Consider the following 17,816-nt stretch of genomic DNA (forward strand, 5'->3'; position numbering starts at 1 on the left):
TCATGGACCAACCTCTTGGTTCCAAAGCACAAACAAGTATTTGCTTTCATAGGAATCCTAGACTTCAAGGTAGAAGGGACCTGAAAGGTCATCTAATCAAACCTGAACTTCAACCAAAATGAATTCTGATGTCTGGTTGGTTGCAGAGGGGCCAATTACTCCCAGGCCACCTGGGAATCTTAAGGGTCTGCTCTTAAAGAGACCCTAGAGGAAGAGGCTGAATGGGGGGCCCATTAAATGACTAAAAATACCACACTCTATCTAGTAGTGTGAGGTTTGCCCACCTGGCTGATACTCTACTGGCTGGTAGCCAATTACACCCAGAGAGAAACGAGGGCAGCTGCCTTCCCCAGAGAGAAGAGGCAGCATGAGGGACAATGGATCCAGAGTCCAAGGCAGGTCCCGGGTTAAGACTCTGGCTCTGACACAATTCAGACGGCCCAGGACCAGTCATTTCCCTGCTCTGAGACTGTGTCTTCATCTCTCAAATGGGGGAGTCAAGCTCTGATGGGCTTTGAGATTCCTTCCAAGCCAAGAACCATGATTCTGTGCCCTTCTGTGGTACCTGAATCCAAGTTCACAGAAGAGGAGGGCAATGTCACAGCAGACTCAGAAAGTCAATGGAGACAGAAAGTTTCGAGAGAAACACCAGTTCTTGAGAAAGCTAGGGAAATCCAAGCCCTCCCTTTCCGGGGTCCAGGAAGCCTTATAGATACCAATAGGGAACAAGAAATCTAGAGTAAGGTGATAAGTGGGGATGAAACTCACCTTCTAGGCACAGGCCTCTGCCAAGCACAGGTGACCCAAATGGCATTCCAGGGACCTGGGCACTCTGAATGATAATGGCATAGCTAGGACATGACTGAAGCAAAATGGAATTTCTCCTAGCTCTTAATTCAGTCGTGCCCCACTTTTTCCCACCATGGCAAAGCTACTAACCATGGCTCTGTGCCACGTCCATTGACATGGAGAAAATAATATGGGCAAGAGAGAGCCAAGGAGGAGGATAAGCCAAGTTATTGATAGGGGAATATTTGATGTTAGATGGATTTCTGGGAGAATTGGAAGATGGTTATGTTACCTGAGTCCCTAACTCATGATTCCCAACCAAAAGAACTACTCCTCATTTCCCGTGCCGTGTTGGCTACATCCATTTGTCATGGCACCTTGTGGATTAATGGATAGACCTTCCCCCAACAGGACAGAACTGTTCCTTCAGTGTGCCATGTTAGACTCTGGTCACCACCATCTATCCCTGTGTAGAGGGCTCCCATCATATCCAAGTGTCCCTTTAAATGTATTTTGCTTTCCTGCTCTAACAATCTTAATCTCTTAATTGATCCCAAACAATCTGTTTCCTACTGGTCTATTTGTGCTGTACTTTTAAGTGACCTCTATCCTCTAGTGCCTTCCACAGGCTCAGTAATATGGGTTTTTATAACACTAGGGACACAACTAGGGTGGGGTGACTAAGGCTTTCTCCTAAGACATTGAAAGATAGAGGGTATTCACAGCACTAATGTTCCTTCAGCAGTGGGATAACAATGGAGTTTAGCAACAAGTTAGGAAAAGTAATTAAAGTAGGAAGCTACCAGGTGGGGTACACCACACCCCAAAGAAACTCCTTCTGAGATATCTGTGGTGATGTGACCTTGCTGTCTCCCAAGGTTTCTGTCAACCTCGGCCTCAACTGAATTTGTGTTAAAAGGTTGACAAGGATGCACTGAGTACTGCTTGCCCAAGTCTGGACGAGTTCTCTGAAACTTGCCCCGGGGCATGATAGGTGCTAGTAACAGCCATCATAGTCCATGAAAGCCCTGGCTTGCTTCCATCTTCAGAGTTGTTGAGCCACTTGCCACCCATCTCTGCTTCTTCCACAAGAGGGTTTTAAGACAGTTCCAAGTTTGGAGTGGCCTAGAAAAGCATTTCAGCATATTGGGAACCCTACAGAGCATAGGGGAACATTCCTCTCATCCTGAATGTGGGCAAGACTGAACTGGATGCAAACCCATGTGACATGAACTTCCAGACAAACGTGCTGGGGCCAAAATGAGGATGCCAAACAACCACTAGCAGCTAGACTTCCATTACTTACAGACAACTTTTATCCCCACAACTGACTTGCCAATAAAACATAAACGATGCTTTGGAAGGAGGCCAGTTTGGGAAAACGGCCATGTGGATGGAGGAAAGGAAAGCCCTCACCTGTCCCTTTTCTCACCTGCCCAGCACTTTGTGAAATGAAAGGTGGATGGGAGGGGATGGGGGACAGTCTTTGGCTAAGCATCAAAGACCTGATACAGCAGGCTAAAGCTGCAGTTGCTGGAGTGGTGTTGACCAACGCCCTCCTCCCACAAGCAGTGGGACAAGCAAGGGAGCCTGGCTCACTCATCACGTGAGAGGACTGACCAAGGAGGAGCAGCGAGTACAACACATAGGTGTCAGCTAAAAGCATGCTGGGAAAAGACCTCAAGGTGGCAGGGACCTCCCAGGGCATCTCATCCAGACCCCTTCATTTTACAGTTGAGGAAACTAAGACCCAGAAAGGTTGAGTGACTTCAAACCCAGGCCCATACTGTTCAAAACCTAAAAGCAAATGGTGTGGAACAAGAGATAATCCACTATCATTCTCTCATTGAAAAGGACATAATAGCCATTGGAGAGTGTGCAAAGTGCTTTCACCACTTGAACTTCACAACAACCTTGTGATAGTGGGACTCAAGATGTTAGTATCCCCATTTTCCACATGAGGAGACTGAAGCTGAGAGAAGGGAAATGACTGGCCTAGGTTCACACAATGAGTACATTTCAGAAGTGGGATTTGAGTCCCTGGCATTGTGACATGAAGTCCAGTGCTCTGAATGATGGGAAGACCCTCCTGCTGGAATCTCCTTTGGTTTTGGAACACAAAATTGTGAAGCTTTTTAATAGCCTCAAGTTCTCACGGTGTGAATTGTTTTAGCATATATATTTTTAAAAAGTAATTCCTTACCTGATAGGATCAGAGCTTTTGATTTGGAAGGAACCTTTAAATGTCAGCTCATCAAGTTCCTTTTTTCTACAAAGAGGAAACTGAGACCCAGAGACATTACACAACTTGCTCAAATCCATCAAGACAGTGAACTGGCGCTAATATTGAAACCAAGCTAGGACTGATGGAGAAAACAATCTCACTTTCAGTATTAATAATGGCGAGATCTAGCACATTCAGTGACCCAGTGGCTTCTACATAGTCATTGTCTGCATCATTTGGGGTAAATGGAGTCATAGATTAGGGGGCCTGACATAATGAGCGCCATCTGCCTGAGGCAAAATGAAAAAATGCCCAACTGAAGGCGTGAAAATCATTTATACGCTTGTATGGTCACCGGACACATGCATTCCTATGGTAAAGTAATTAAAGTTTGTCAGCTGGTATGTTTGTCAGGGAATTAAGGCGCTACCAAAAAAAATTCACCACTCTGTACAAGCAGAACTGGGGGTTGGGGGGGTGCATAACTACATGAATTGCAAAATAGTATATTCAGCCACAAAGATGCTAATTCCAGTCCTAGGGGAGCTAATCAACCTCTTTGTTGAAGTCAAGATAAAACTTTTTGACAGTGAATGCTCATCTGATAAAATGGGATTTTCAATGACTCTGCCTAACATCTGGCTGGGTGCTGGCACTGCGGGCACCCAGCGACCCCCATGACCACTTGGCAGGGTAGGAACATGGTCTAGGTGGAGCAGTTCTCCCATTTCACCAAGAGACTAGTTGAAAGGAGCTGGGGCACAGGTAGACAAGGAGCTAGCAGGAGGGATATTCAGGCTCAGCGTTTTGTTAAAAGGTGGGAGGAAATGCAATTGCAAAAGTGGGGGGTGTGTTGAGGTGGGGGGGAAGATGAATGTCGAGAGTATAAATGTCTTAATGCATCATGTGCAAGGGAGTCTGGGAGATGGCAGAGAGCTGCCTACTACGAAGGCCTCCCAGGGCTGCTTGGACCAGCAGCTGCAGTCAGTGAAGATCTAATCCCCTGGCCCCATATTTTAGCCCAACAAACATGTTTGCAGAATGAAGTTTGGCTGATAGAACCAGTAAATAAAGCAGTGAGTAAAAAGGTCAAGCAAACAGCATTCAGGTCATGGCCCCTAACGGGGCACCGGAGCCAAGGCCTCAGTGGAGCGCTCGAGCTATGCCCAGGTGGCACTCAGGCACTCTGGGTAGGTCTGCTTGCTAACAGTAGCTAAATGTTCCTTAGTGTGCCTGTCTGGGCCATCCATTTGGTGTCAATTAACAGGGGATGGAAAACAATCCAATGTTGTAATGAACTCCATATTAGAGCAATTAGAGTCATCTTTTCAGCTGATGAATTTATAATCAATAATTAAGATCATAAGGTAAGAGAGACTGGGTGGGATTCCTGTTTCGAAACAGACAAAATCACCAGGCACGAGACCGGAATTGACAAACTTGGGCTACGTTACCTATGTGATAGTGGAGACTCCATTTCAATAAACCTAATGGGAAATCCCAAGTCACGTCAAATAGAATCTCAGCTAGAAGAGATAGCAGCCAATGAGGTCAACCCCAGAGCTCTAATTTCCCTGCCGAGTGACCTCTGGGGGGGTGGGGGGGTGGGGCATACAACACCATGGCCCCTTGTGGCCAGAACTCACTGAGGTCTTCCTGATATTCAGCCTAACCAGGCCTCTTCCAGCATGTAGTGCAGGTCCTGATTCTGCCCTTGGGGGCCAAGCACAAGTCATCACTCTTTCAGGTGATCCATCTTGAAATCCCAAGTCTTTAAGTCTCTAAGTCTTCTCTAGACTAAGCCTCCCAAGTTGCTTTAGTTGATCCTAGACATAGCCCCTGAGGTCCACTGATTCAAGCCCAACTCAGTCAAGGTGATAAACCCAACCCTAGCAGATTCAGGCATGAGGAGATAGTTGGTAAAAGAACAAGTCTGGGTGCTTCCTCACTGAGCCCTCTCTCTTTGTCAAGGATCCATCTGTGGGGCTCTAGAAAGTGGTGATATTCACAGGGAACTAAAGCTGGGACAGAACGGGGCTGGCTAGGAGCCTTGGGGACTGTACCCAAGGCCAGAATTAAACTCCTTTGGGGCAAACTAGGCAAAGAGCTAAAGTCAGAGGGGATCATTTATTTGCTCACAAGGCACTCTGAGGGCCTTAAGGAGAGGACGTTCAAAAAAGGCAATATTCTAGTGGGAAGAACAGGATACCTTCTTTTCTAGATAGCCATGACAATAAAGAGCTCACTAAGTGGCTGCAATATGGGAGACAAACAGAGATGTGTTACTTCATTGTACCAAAAAGAGCCATTTGGATTCTTTTATTGTGGAGCAAGTGGAACTGGACTCAGCCAGTTCATGGACCCAGGGGCCTTGTCCTAAGGCCTGCTGGGAGTGAGGCCAAGATTATTATTAGCAAGCCAGGAAGCTGCTCACTTCCGAGCTTCTCCTGCCTGATCACCCAAGCCCAGCCCATCAAGATATTTTGTTGATTTACCAACAGGGAGACAGAGAGGCTCCATGATGCCTCTGTGCCATCTGCCCTTGGAAGGCCAACTTTGGCTCCTAAAAGGTTTCTTTATCCTGGAGCTGAACTGATCAATTCTGGGCACCCATTTCCTTGAACTCTCATAAAGTAACTTCTGATCACCAGATTTTTCAGAGCTGGCTGCAAATGAGAAGCTGGGATGGAATTTCTTCCCATGGTATTTGCAACCTAAAGTGCTTTGGTCCCATGTGTGGACAGAGTATGTCAGCCATTAGCCTTGAGGATCTTATTCAACCTTTTTGCTAAGATATGAAACCATAAAGACCAAGCCTGAGAGAGCCTTTGTCCCTGACAGGAAGCACGAAGGGCAGGGGCTTCCCAAGAAGGTGAAAACAAAGTCACATACATTGGCCTTCAGCTCAGATGTTCAGTTCTTCAGAATTCTGGCTCATTTTAACATCACATTCCTGCTCAAGGAAAAAATAAACGGATGTACCAAATGACCATTCCCCTGGGATGCCCCATCACTTCACTGTCAAAGAGCGTGCAGAGGCCAGAGGCTGACGTGCAATGAAAGGAGTAAAGGCTAAGAGTGACCTGCTCCATCTGCCCCCCACTGTGCCCATGTGGCCAAAGCTGGGAGAGGAGAAGAGGTGGCTCCAGAGTGGCTAGGCCTGGAAAGCTCACTATCAGCCCAGGGTCTCCTCTCCACCTCTATCCCTTGACACAGCCAAGCAGCTGTGGGCTCCTTCGGGGGTCCAAGGGACTGGGTTGGAACACTCTATTTAGGGTTAATTTACTTACAGGTTGTAGGCTCTGAACCTAGGAATTGGAGTAAGCACCATAAAGGCAGGGACTTGGTATCTCTAGTACCTAACACAGGGCTTTGAGCATAGGAAGCATTTACATTTTATTTCTTGAGTTCAGTTGAATTATACCTTCTGGGGGATTTCACCAGCAATCAGGACTCTATGTTCTCGGGCTGAGCCTGGGTCCAGAATAGACCCTGCCCAAGATGGCAACAGGCCAGGGCAGGGCGGTGGGGCCATGAGGTTCCTTGTTGATGCTCTGAGGGGCTGCTTTTTAATTGCCCCACTTGTATTGAGTGGGACAAGTTCAGAATGCCATGAAGAGTCTCCGCAAGAGCCCCATGGCTCAAATAGACATCAGGCTCAAGGGGTCTGGGCCGTGCTGTGGGCCACCTTTGGGTAGGAAGTCTCAGTTTTCTAACCTTGGGCCTCTGCTGCAATAGTGCAACAGCAAAGGGAGGGGCCATTCAATCAAACTGGCATCTACTGGGATCAGCTTGGGTGAGTGACGTCAGATCACTTCAAGTAGCACCACAGCAGATAGAATTAGGATGTCCTAAGTTCAAACACAGCCTTAGACACTTACTAACTGTATGACCCTGGGCAAGTCATTTAACTGCTATTTATCTCTGTTTCCTCATCTGTAAAATGGGGATAATAATGGCACCTACCTCCCAGAGTTGTTGTGAGGATCAAATGAGATTCTATTTGTAAAGCATTTAGTGCAGTGTCTAGCATACAGTAAGTGCTTAGGAAATGCTCATCCTCTTCCTTCCCCTCCCTCCTTATGAGCTAAGTTATTGGTGGACCAGGGGCAACTTGTCGGAGCCAACCTCTCAGAAACACCTTCTGCAGTGTTTGCTACAGTATTGTTCCCTATAGCCAGAAAGAGCTGTGCTTGTGCCCAGGACAAATAGTGGGAGTCATGACCTCAAATGTTTAAAGATAAGTTCACCTCAGGGATTGGGGAGGCAGGGTCCTGGAATACAACATCTTAGTGGGATGGGGGAGGTCAGGGAGCCTGGATAAGAAGAATAGGACTGGGAGGGCCACTCAAGAATGGATGGGGTTGGGGAGTGGATGGAGAAGATCATCTGCCTCCTCCTTTAAGTAGTTACTCTTGCTAAAGCCCAAGTATTCTCTGAATATCAGTGCCCTGGTAAAATGCCCTGATCACCCCACCCTAGTTATGGTTCTGTTGTCCCAGATGGGCAATAAGTGGGAACCAATAAAGAATATGTCCATTCTTGGTCTCATTCCACTACAGAACACATTTCACCAAAAAAAAAAGCAAGCAAACCCTTTTTGATAGCAATAAAAATCATTTTTTTAAGACACACAACTAGTAAATGAGAGAGATCCATGTGAATCCTATGACATACTCTGAGAATGAAACTGGCCCTACTCCTGGTCTACAGTTATAGAAATGTTTCATTTTTTCTCCTCTTTAGCCATGGTAAGTTTCAGTGGTTAAATCAGATTGAATTGTGATCAATTAAGAAAGTTGGCAGAACCTAATGGGGAGGTGAGCTCTCTGTATTACTGATTTCTAGATTTTTGGTCTTTTTTAGTTTTGTTTGGGGGAGATTGTTAAAGACCATGCAAGAGAATCTATGATAACTAATTTTCCCCTGCTTTGGAAACAAAACCTTTGCTATAGAGATAGATGAACACCTTTTATTTTCTCCCTTTGCTTTCATTTATGAAATCAAAACAAAAGCTTTAAATGATGTTTCCAGGGAAACCAAAAGAGCTACAGCCCAGCCCATAAGAACCATCTTCTGTCCCATCCTCCTCTAGTCCTCTAGCAGCCCCACTTATCTCAAGAGATCTCTGGGCTTCCTGAGGCTCTGCTGAGGCCCCACCTCTGAATAGAGAAGGAAAGGCTATTTTCTGAGTATATTTGCATCAGGGAGAAGTTTAAAAAGTGCCATTTGCCTTGAAGTTCATCTGAGCTCAGAGGCGTGGCCCGGCTTGCCTTATGGTCCTGGACAGAGTTCATGAACAACCCTTGCTGAAGGACTGTGGCCCAGTTTCTAAAAGCTGTCATCTTCCACTGTTGGGATTATAATCCTCTACTGTCACCTGTGAGGCCATGGGTTTTAATGGATCTTTCCAGCAGGGGAGAGGGTTTTCATGGAACCATCCCCACTTTCATTGTGTATCTATCCCCTGTCCTCCCTGCTCCCTATCCACATTTGTAAGAAGGTTTAAACCACGTTTGAACCCATGTGAAACCTTGTTAGCTCGGTCTGAGGAGAGAGGCCCCATCTTTGGCTTCATTCACTTCAAACCCTACTCAGTTCAACTAATCAGCAAAATGCACATAGCAAGCCTTAAATCCAAAGGCAAAGAGGGCTGTGACCTTATGACAAAAGAGGCACTCTGTGGCCTGGTGCCTCGTGTGGTTATAAAATGGGAGGCATACAGTTGATGTGCTCAGCTTTTTAACAAGTAGAACCAGCTACATTCCTTGTACCTACCACCCACCCATAAGGAGACAGAGTCTGGTTCCTCATTAATACCCCACAAGCCTTTTCAATATCTCTCCAATGACCCTGGGGGACCGTGCTGACCCCTGCATTGCCCCCTTCACCCCACACTGGCCAGGTCACTCCCCAGAGCACAGAGGCGATCTCAGGACGTGGGGTTAGGAACCCCTCAGCACTTACCATGGTCAGACAGCTGAGCACCCATTGAGGCAACACTGGAATGCAGGACATCATTGACAGCCGTGTCGCAATACAGGCCCCTCTGGATGTCATGCTCACTATCCGTCTGGTCGCTCTCCTCATGTCCACTGTCCTTCAGGCTATTTCCCTCCAAGTCCTTGAATGTGGAGCTGCTGGGTTGGAGAAAGAACAGTCCTTTACTCTCATGGCAGACTGAGCAGGCAGGTCTCCTGTAGCTGGGGATGATGTCATAGCCCTGAAGTCAGGCCAGCCCTTGGATGGCCTGGATGTGTGCTGGGGAATCTCTTTAATAGCTCCCACTCCGAATTGCCTCAGCTACCCCGCCATGGCAAGCTTGCCCTTTCATTCATTCATCTTCAAATGCTCTCCTATAGGCAACTAGAATTCCCTACGAATTGGAAACAATCACCACAAAGAGGGAGAATTACAGCAGGGTTTGTTTCATTCTCACACAAACAAAGGATTGCTGCTGGTCTTCCAGAAAAAAAAGGAAAGGAGACAGAAATTGGAAACCAAGGGAAAGGAGGCACAGAGACTTCAGGTCAGCTTTGTAACTGAAAGAAAAAAAGAAAGCGAGAGGGAAGAGGGAGAAGCCTGGTACATGAAAGGTAGGGGAGATGCCAGAGACAGAGGGGGCCCCACCAGAACTCTGGCTGGAGGTCCAAGGCCTCCCATCATGTCTGGCACATTCATTTGGGTCAAGGCCTGTGACTTCATTGCAACAGGGAATGAATTCCCTGACATGAATGCCCACCCACTCCACTGAAGTAGGTAAGCAATACCTCTGTAACTTTTAAGCTTAGAGAATAGCTCAGGGCACTATAAGGGTAGGTGACCTGCCCAGGGTCCCACAGCCAGCATGTGTCAGAAGCAGGATCTGAACCCAGGGCTTCCTGATTGTAGCCCTCCATACAGTTTAATAGATGCTTGTTGAATTGAACTAAGTTTCAGTTTCATAGTTTAAGGTGAGTTTCTCTTGGCTTGGGTGAACCCAGTCAGACAGACTGCCAAGCAGGCCTGCCAAGAAGTGGCCCTTGCCACCACCACCACTGCTGTGCCTTAAGAAAAGCATGGGGTATATCCAAGGAGGCCCCATCTGCCATCCTGCTATGACTGCCAGCTAGTTGGAATGGACCATAGGCCATCAATTCTGCATCTGAAGTACGTAGTGGGTAGCAGAATCCATCTCCCAGTCAGTATGGAAAAAGCAAAGGCACACTCAAGTGCAGTCGAGGTACATGTGGGAATTCCGATGAGCTCCACTAGGAAAAGGGATCCCCTATGGAAATGATGTTGCAATTCCACTTGATCTGCTTAGCCTAGAACCCTGACTGGCCTGGCTCCTAGGGGGCTCGGGTTGATGGCATTCAGTTAGCAGGATGGAAAGCATTACTCTTGATACAATGGTCGCCCTCTACCCAGGGTCACTTTCTGAATGGGGCAATGTGGCATAAAACCGGAAGCAAAGTGGGTGCTTGTAGAGCGAAGAATGGTGCATGAAAGTCATGGACAATTACTGTGCCCCAAAACAACGAAGAACCTGGAATGCAGAGAAGCACTCAAAGACTTACATGAATGGATGCAGAATGAAGAAAGTTGAACCAGAAACACCACGTGCACAGTGGCTACAGTAATGGAAAGGCAAAGGATGACCACAAATTGAAAGGTGTCTAATTATGATATCCAAGGTTGGCCCCAAAGAAGAGAGGGAAAAACACAACTCTTTCCCTTCTTTGCTGAATGGGAGGTTGTTTCCTAGCCTAGTAGAACACTTCACGTAACTTATCAACCAATAAGCATTTAATAAATACCTACTAAGAGGCAGCTAGGTGGCTCAGGGGATAGAGAGCTGAGCCTGGAGTCGGGAAGATTTGAGTTTGGGTCTGGCCTCAGACACTTACTAGCTGTCTGACCCTGGTAAGTCACCTGACCTCTATATCTTCACCAAGGAAGCCCCTGGACAGTATTGGTGTGCTATGGTCCACAGGATTAGAGTGTTGGACACAACTGAACAGGTGCCTATTATGTATATCATAGGTGCTGGGGATGCAAAACCAGAAATAAAACAGTTTCCTGTCCTCAAGAAGCCTATATTCTATAACCAAATCCATGGAGATATTCATTAGTTTTGCTGAACTGCTCTTTCTTCCTCATCTATAACAATTCTTTGGCACAAAGGCCAGCTCATAAGGTAGGGGAGTAGGGAGGGATGTTCTGGAATGAAGGTGATGTGGAAATCAAACATAGAAATGAAAATGTCAAGAAGGGTATGGCCAGCATTAGCATAGAAACATCGCACATGACACAAGTTGGAGCTGAGAGGGATCTCAGATGTCTCCTCTTTTGACTGCTGAAGAAACTGAGGCCCAGAGAAGAAAAGTACCATGTCACACAGAGCCTAGATGGGAACCCAGAATTTTCTCTACTACGGTACCACACTGTCTCCTGCCAGAAGGATGCTAAGTACAGATTCCAGAATTACAAGGAGAGGCAGTCTGATTAAGCAAAGATCAGCCGCTACTGGGAGGAAATCTAGGAGTAGAAGTCCTTGGGATGAAGATCTGTGTGAGTTCTCCTCTGCAAAGGCAGGGAGTGGCCATGGGCACCAGTTCAGCTTGCAGCAGTTAACACTGAGAATTCTGCTTGCCAATCTGCCAAAAGAAGAAGCGTTTGCCCTCACCTTGGAAGGATAGTTGAGGCTTAATGAATGGAACTGTGTAAGGTTTGTTTAAGACCTAGAAGGAAAGATGCTGCAAATGATAGAGCAGCCTGGCAAATACCCTGAGCAAATAACAATTTATGTCCAGCATAAAAATTGCTGATTTCATTTTCTTCATTGCTTGTATGTCTCCTGGGGGAAGAGAGCCTTGAAAACCCATTAGTCAGATGTTAGTACTGATTCAGCCTTAAGCTGCAGGGAATCCTGTCCGACATCTAAGGGTCTCAAAGGGAAGGGGCCAAGTCCTTCGAAGTGATTGAGTCTCTCTCTACATATATACACATGTATGCATATATGCATATATGTGTGTGTGTATATACAGAAGTGCTTAATGAATATTTCTCAGAAATGACAATGAGATATTCCAGATGTTATTTGTAGGTGATAAACATCTGATTGCATCAAGCCCCAGAAGACCATTAGAACCTCCTAAATGAGATCTATGATCACTCAAAAGAGTTTGGCCTAACCATCCATACAAGAAATCCAAGTGGATGAAGAACGCCTATTGTCCAGATTATGACATATATACATATACACATATATACATATACATATACATATATATATATATATTTAGATGGACAGGCCATAGAGCAGGTCCATTAGTACATAGATCTTGGGCAGCAACTGTAAATGAACAATGAGCTGGGCCCAGGTCCAAACAGGAGAAAGAAAGCAGGCTAGATGCTCTAAGTGACCCCCAGGCTTCTCCCAAACCCATCTATTTAGCATCAGTGTTCTTCTAGTGATACTCCATTGGCTGGGAGTCATAGCATCCCACAGTCTCTGAAGGTCAATGGAGAGGTGAATAGTGGGTATGACATCAGAAACACAAAGTAAGAGAATTCGAGAGATGTGATATTAAGAGACAGACGGCTGACTGCAAAGGGTGGCCAGCCTGGGTACTCCACTTGTATCTAGGCAGTAACTGGAGACACAAAGGGAAGTCCTAGCACATGGGGTGGCCCCCTGGGGAGGCTTGTGGGGGATACAGCTCAGAGTCCAGCAGGATGGGGCAGAACTCTCTAAAGAGAGGAGGAGGTCAGATGGGTAGGATTTCAAAGTACTCTTCAAAGTTAACATTCCAGAATCTGTATAACTGGATTATTAATATTATGTATTATATAACATAATAATATATAATACTTATAATTGTTATTAATAAAAGATCTGAGGGAGCTTCCTTTTCCCTTTCATTCATTCATTCAAAATATGTGCCCAGTACGTACTATGGGCAACGTGGGAGATTTGAGTGTAGGACTAAGGGTGATCTCCGTGGAATCACAGATCTGGACTAGGCCACACAGAACACACTCATACACGCTCACTCACCAGCCATAGGTTCTTGGGCAAATCACTTAACCTTGCCAAGTTTCAATTTTCTCATCTGGAAACTGGAGGTATTAACTTTCATTTCCTACCTCGAAGGCTTATTGTGGGGCCAAACTGAAATCTGTGGCTAGCAAGAGCTTGGGAATGCTCGAGTTTTAGAGGGATTGAAGTGGTTTTGGCCACGAGCCCCCAGGCCCTGGTTCAGGAGGCCAGTGTTCCCATTTCCCTGCCCCGATTTATTCACTGCCTTGTTCATTTCCACCTGGTTAATTTTCCAGCTGCAGCTCTGAGCCCTGCCTGCTACCCCTCCCCAATCAGGGCCCAGCAGGAGCCAATGGAGGACTTTCACAACAGGTGTAAAGTGCTGTTAATGGGCTTAATCACTCAGAGGAGCAGGAAGGAAATCAATCTCACATGTGGACCCTCCAAGTGTCTTTTCTTGAAGGGCTCTTAGTGGCCCCAAGGTTGTCACATGGAGTGTTAATAAGGTTACGCTGCCATTATTTCATTTGGTCCCTGCAACAGCCCTTGGAGGCAGGCAGTGACAGCATTGGGAGCTCCAGGTTCCTACTCCTGAGTCCTGGACAGCTCCCTGAGGAAAGTCCAGTTGTGCTAGGGAAAGACAGCCAGCATAGGTCATGGGATCAAGGTCACTGACTAAGAAGGTGACCGGCTGCTAGAGAGTAGCATCCAGGACTCACATCCACTGGGAGGGAATGGGGAGTGAGAAGAGTTGGAAGACCCATCCTCAAAGTTGGCCAGATTTTTATTTTAATGCAAAATAAATGGAGATTGACATGTTTAGATGAAAATCCGGTGATGGGGTTCAGGCTTGCTTCAGGAGAGGATGGAAATGGGTCTGTAGGAAGCCACATGCAGTGCAGGTGCTATCGAACAGTGCCAAAGCATTGTTTAATCATGCTTAGTTTGGGTTTTTTTATTCGGTGTTGGGCTCTACTCTCCTATATCCTCTACACATTTAATGTTTGAAATGCCATGTTAAGGCCCCCGCAAGCCATCACAGACAGGTTTCCTTGGAACTTTGCTACCAGAATACTTTGTCCCCAATCATTCGGTCCCAAGAAGACCCAGGGCTTCAAAGCCTCAAAGAAGGACGTGAACCAGATTCATTATGTTACAAAGCCTTCTGGTACCTGCACAGTAATCAAGTGGACCACCTACCATCTTCAGCTCTGCTGTCCCACAAATGGAAAGCTAAAAATGCATGCTTCTCCAACCCCTCAAATGTTTCCTTTTCAATTAAGGTAGCCACTAGGAAAATACCACTAGCTAGGATTTCAGACAGAATCAGGAGAGACTGTCACAGCAGAACTTTTTAAGTCCAAGTCACATTGTGGGTGAAAACCAAACCAAAACAAGACAGGTCAAGCAGAGAGAGTGAACGAGCACTGGGTCTGGCATCAGGGACCAGTCACTTCTTCCCTGTGTGCCCTCAAGGACAGTTCCTTAGCCACTCCGGGAGCCTTAGCTTCCTAATCTCCAAAATGAGGACTTTGGACTCAATTGGCCCTGCCACCTCTAGATTGATGAGCCTATGACCCAAAAACAATGAAAACAATGTTTCTAGGGAGTTTCAAAGCTCTGGTTGAGCCTCACTGGTTGCCAAATCCAAGTGGTGGGATGGCTGTGCCCCTTCATCTTTTCCATGTCCATTGCAGGGTGTGGCGGGTATGAATCGGGATTTGGAATTGGGAAGATCCAAGTTGCAATCTTGCCTCTGACAGTGACTAGCTGTGTGAGTGTGACCCTTGGCAAATTACTTCAGCACTCGGAGGCTAGCATTCCACATCTAGGAAATGGGTTTAATAAAGGAATGAGAAGAAGAATGTTTCTGCAGTCATTCCCTCACAGGGTTGTTGTGAGGTACTAACATGCTCAAGTTGGCAAAGGACTTGACAGGTTTTGAAAGTGCTATTGAAATGTTGCTTATCATTAGGAATAATATTAGAAAGCAGAGAACTGGCCATTTAGGGAGGGGAGAGAGTAGGGATGAAGAAAGTTGCTCGGAATAGCACATCAAGGTTGTCAGACCTCTGCCAGCTGAGCTAATCAAGGCCACTGTCACTGAACCACATCTTCAAGATTCCTGGGCCTCCAGGAAGGCTGAGTACAAGGTTAGTAAGTGTTCCGAGCAGAGAAGAGATCGCTTTCAAAAATGACCATCCAAAAGGCCTCATTCCCTGGCAGCTAATGGAGACAATGTCTGTGACAAACCCGTGTTTCCCCTTTAGGGATCCAGGCTACAAATCCAACTCCCCACTACAGCAGCTCTCCCGAGAAGAGGCATGTTGTGTGGAGGCTGGAGAGTTGGGGTTGGGGGTATGGGGAGAGGTTCAGATCAACATTGTTTGGACAAGCTTTGGAATCTGCAAATGTAACACATCTCATCATCGATGGTGAGTTTTCCCTAAACCAAAAGACTAGATGATCCTAGAGGCCGAGAAAACCCTGTTTTTCTGATGCCCAACTGTACCAGCCGTGCTCTGACTGCCATTGTGCTCTGTATTTACTGCAGGATATAGACACCTGTCATTAATTAGCTACATACAGGAAGATGAAGGCTCTTTGAGGGAAGAGATGATTGGGTTTTCTTTGCAATCCCTGCACCTGACACATAGCAGGCGTTCCCAAAATTTGCATGGAATATATAAATGAGAGATTTTCTCAAGCAAAGCTGTCCTTTGGGGGAGCAATCCCCTTCTAACAGATAACCCTACACTCTTTTCACTGGATAGCTCAGTGTTGTGAATTAAATGAAATGTGAATTACAGTAGTTTAGACTACAAGCCAGTGACTCCCTCAAGTCCCATTCTTTGGGAAACATAAATTGATGGGATTGGCACCAATAAAAGAATAAACTTCCGAGTCCTGCACAACTATATCTGAAATCAGATGCTCAAATCCTAAGTGTGTTTGTGTACCTACAAACACACTCCCAAGCATGCACCTCTGCGAAGAATTCCACTCTAGGTCATAGATTCTTAACATGAAGCTGGAACTCAACAGCATGAACTCTCAGGGGAGCCTTTGGAGGGTTGGGGCTTGTCCCTCCCCAGAGGGTCTTACATACAGACACCATTAAATCATCCAGTCCCCTCATCCATCGCTCTCAGACATGGATTTCTCATCTGTAGAACTCAATGGCCTCATAAGTAACACAGAGGCAGCTTGAGAGGGGAGAAGGCTAGCCTCAGGTACTGAGTTTGAATTCTGCCTCATACAAATATTAGCTGTGTGACTGTGAGCAAATCACTCTCCATCCCTGAGCCTGGGCTACCAAATGAGGATCATATTCTCTGTAGTGAGCTGCAACATGATATGGAGGTTAAAGGGCTAGCCTTAGAGTCAGGAAGACCTGGGTTTAAGTTTCACCTCTGACACATATTGGTTATATGACCCTGGATAAGTCACTTAACCTCTTAGTGACCCAGGAAACCCTTTAAAAATACATATCCTAACTGAAGTGCATATCTGCATCAGAAGAAGGAATCTCCACACTGGGAATTACCTACATACCAGCGACCTCATAGATTCACACCAAAGAAATCTCATCCCTATAGTATTTATCTCATATGTTGGTGTGAGGCTCAAGTTATAAAGTGCTTTAGAAATTTTAACCACCTTTAGAATAATTTTTAAATAAATGTTTGAGTACTTTGTGCTATATGTGGTACCTGCTATGATCCCAATGGCTCAGCCTCCCAGCCAATAACTATTATAGGAATCCCAATAACTCACATTGACATGCTAGTTCAAGGTTTCCACAGCAATTACCTTTATTCCCTGCAATTACTCATGGAAGGAAGAAATACAAGGACTTGACAGATGAGGAAACCAAGGCCTACCACTTACATTCTGGCACCAGCCCTGGGCACAGTTTCCCACCCAAGCCATTTCATTGCAATAGTACTGAACTGTATAAGGTAGTTTTCTTTCCTTTCCAGAACTACCCTTGTAGATACTAGCTTATTTCAATTTTGATTTTGTCATGGAAAGAGTTGGTTTAAAAAAAATGAATCCCAGAGTCATTGAGTTAACATTGATCTCCTGAACCTCCCTGGCAGTTTCCACATGAGACAATAACATCTCAAAGCAGGCTTCCCTTTCCTTAAAGTCAGAGTAGCGAGAAGCTTGGGGATGTAAATCTTACTTCAAAATGATCTGTTTTCATTTTCACAGAAAATCGACTGGCACAGACAAAAGGAAGAAGGAGAGAAAAGGGGATGTGAGCTTAGCTGAAGGATGCCAAGGCCAGGTAGGTAGAGGAAGCAAGCCAAAGGACACTCAGACATACCTCTTAATTATGTGGGCCCGGTTGTTCACATAGTTGGCATCGAAGGAGTAGTTCTCAGTCTGAAAAAGAGGAGAAAAGAAAAAAGAACAAACACCATTAGATGCAGAAGAGTCCTATTTTCCTGCCATAAATTAAGCCCATACCACAGTGAGTCCCCCAAAGCATAGGATTCCTGAAGTGGAATGCACTCCTTGGTCATTGAATCCAACCCATAACCACAAAAGGCACTTCCTCAGCCAGCGTTGGCTTGCAGACCTCCTGTTTCCCTCTGGGATAGCTCTGAGTATTAAGGTTGGTTGTTTTCCTAATACCTAATCCTACATTGATATCTATTATTTCATCTCATTCTGCCATCTAGGACCAAAAGAACAAGTCTTCCCTCTTCCACATAACAACTTTCCCATCTCCCCCTTCCCTTCCCCCCAAGCCTCTCTTCAGCCAGTCCT

General features: G+C 45.9%; 1 protein-coding gene across 5 annotated transcripts in view; it reads right to left on the bottom strand.

Moving 5' to 3' along the window:
* The window catches only part of PCDH19 (protocadherin 19), a 112,575-nt gene that overhangs the window by 30,280 nt on the left and 64,479 nt on the right, over window positions 1-17,816 (bottom strand). For 3 of the 5 annotated variants that reach the window (XM_072627044.1, XM_072627042.1, XM_072627041.1), the window contains 2 exons: window positions 17,371-17,429; window positions 8,981-9,153 (listed from right to left, as the gene is read on the bottom strand). In XM_072627044.1, the coding sequence (XP_072483145.1) occupies window positions 8,981-9,153; window positions 17,371-17,429 (232 nt within the window). The remainder of the gene's footprint in view (window positions 1-8,980; window positions 9,154-17,370; window positions 17,430-17,816) is intronic. The other 2 variants (XM_072627045.1, XM_072627043.1) reach the window with 1 other exon arrangement.

Source organism: Notamacropus eugenii, chromosome X, assembly GCF_028372415.1.
Source record: "Notamacropus eugenii isolate mMacEug1 chromosome X, mMacEug1.pri_v2, whole genome shotgun sequence".
NCBI lineage: Eukaryota > Metazoa > Chordata > Mammalia > Diprotodontia > Macropodidae > Notamacropus > Notamacropus eugenii.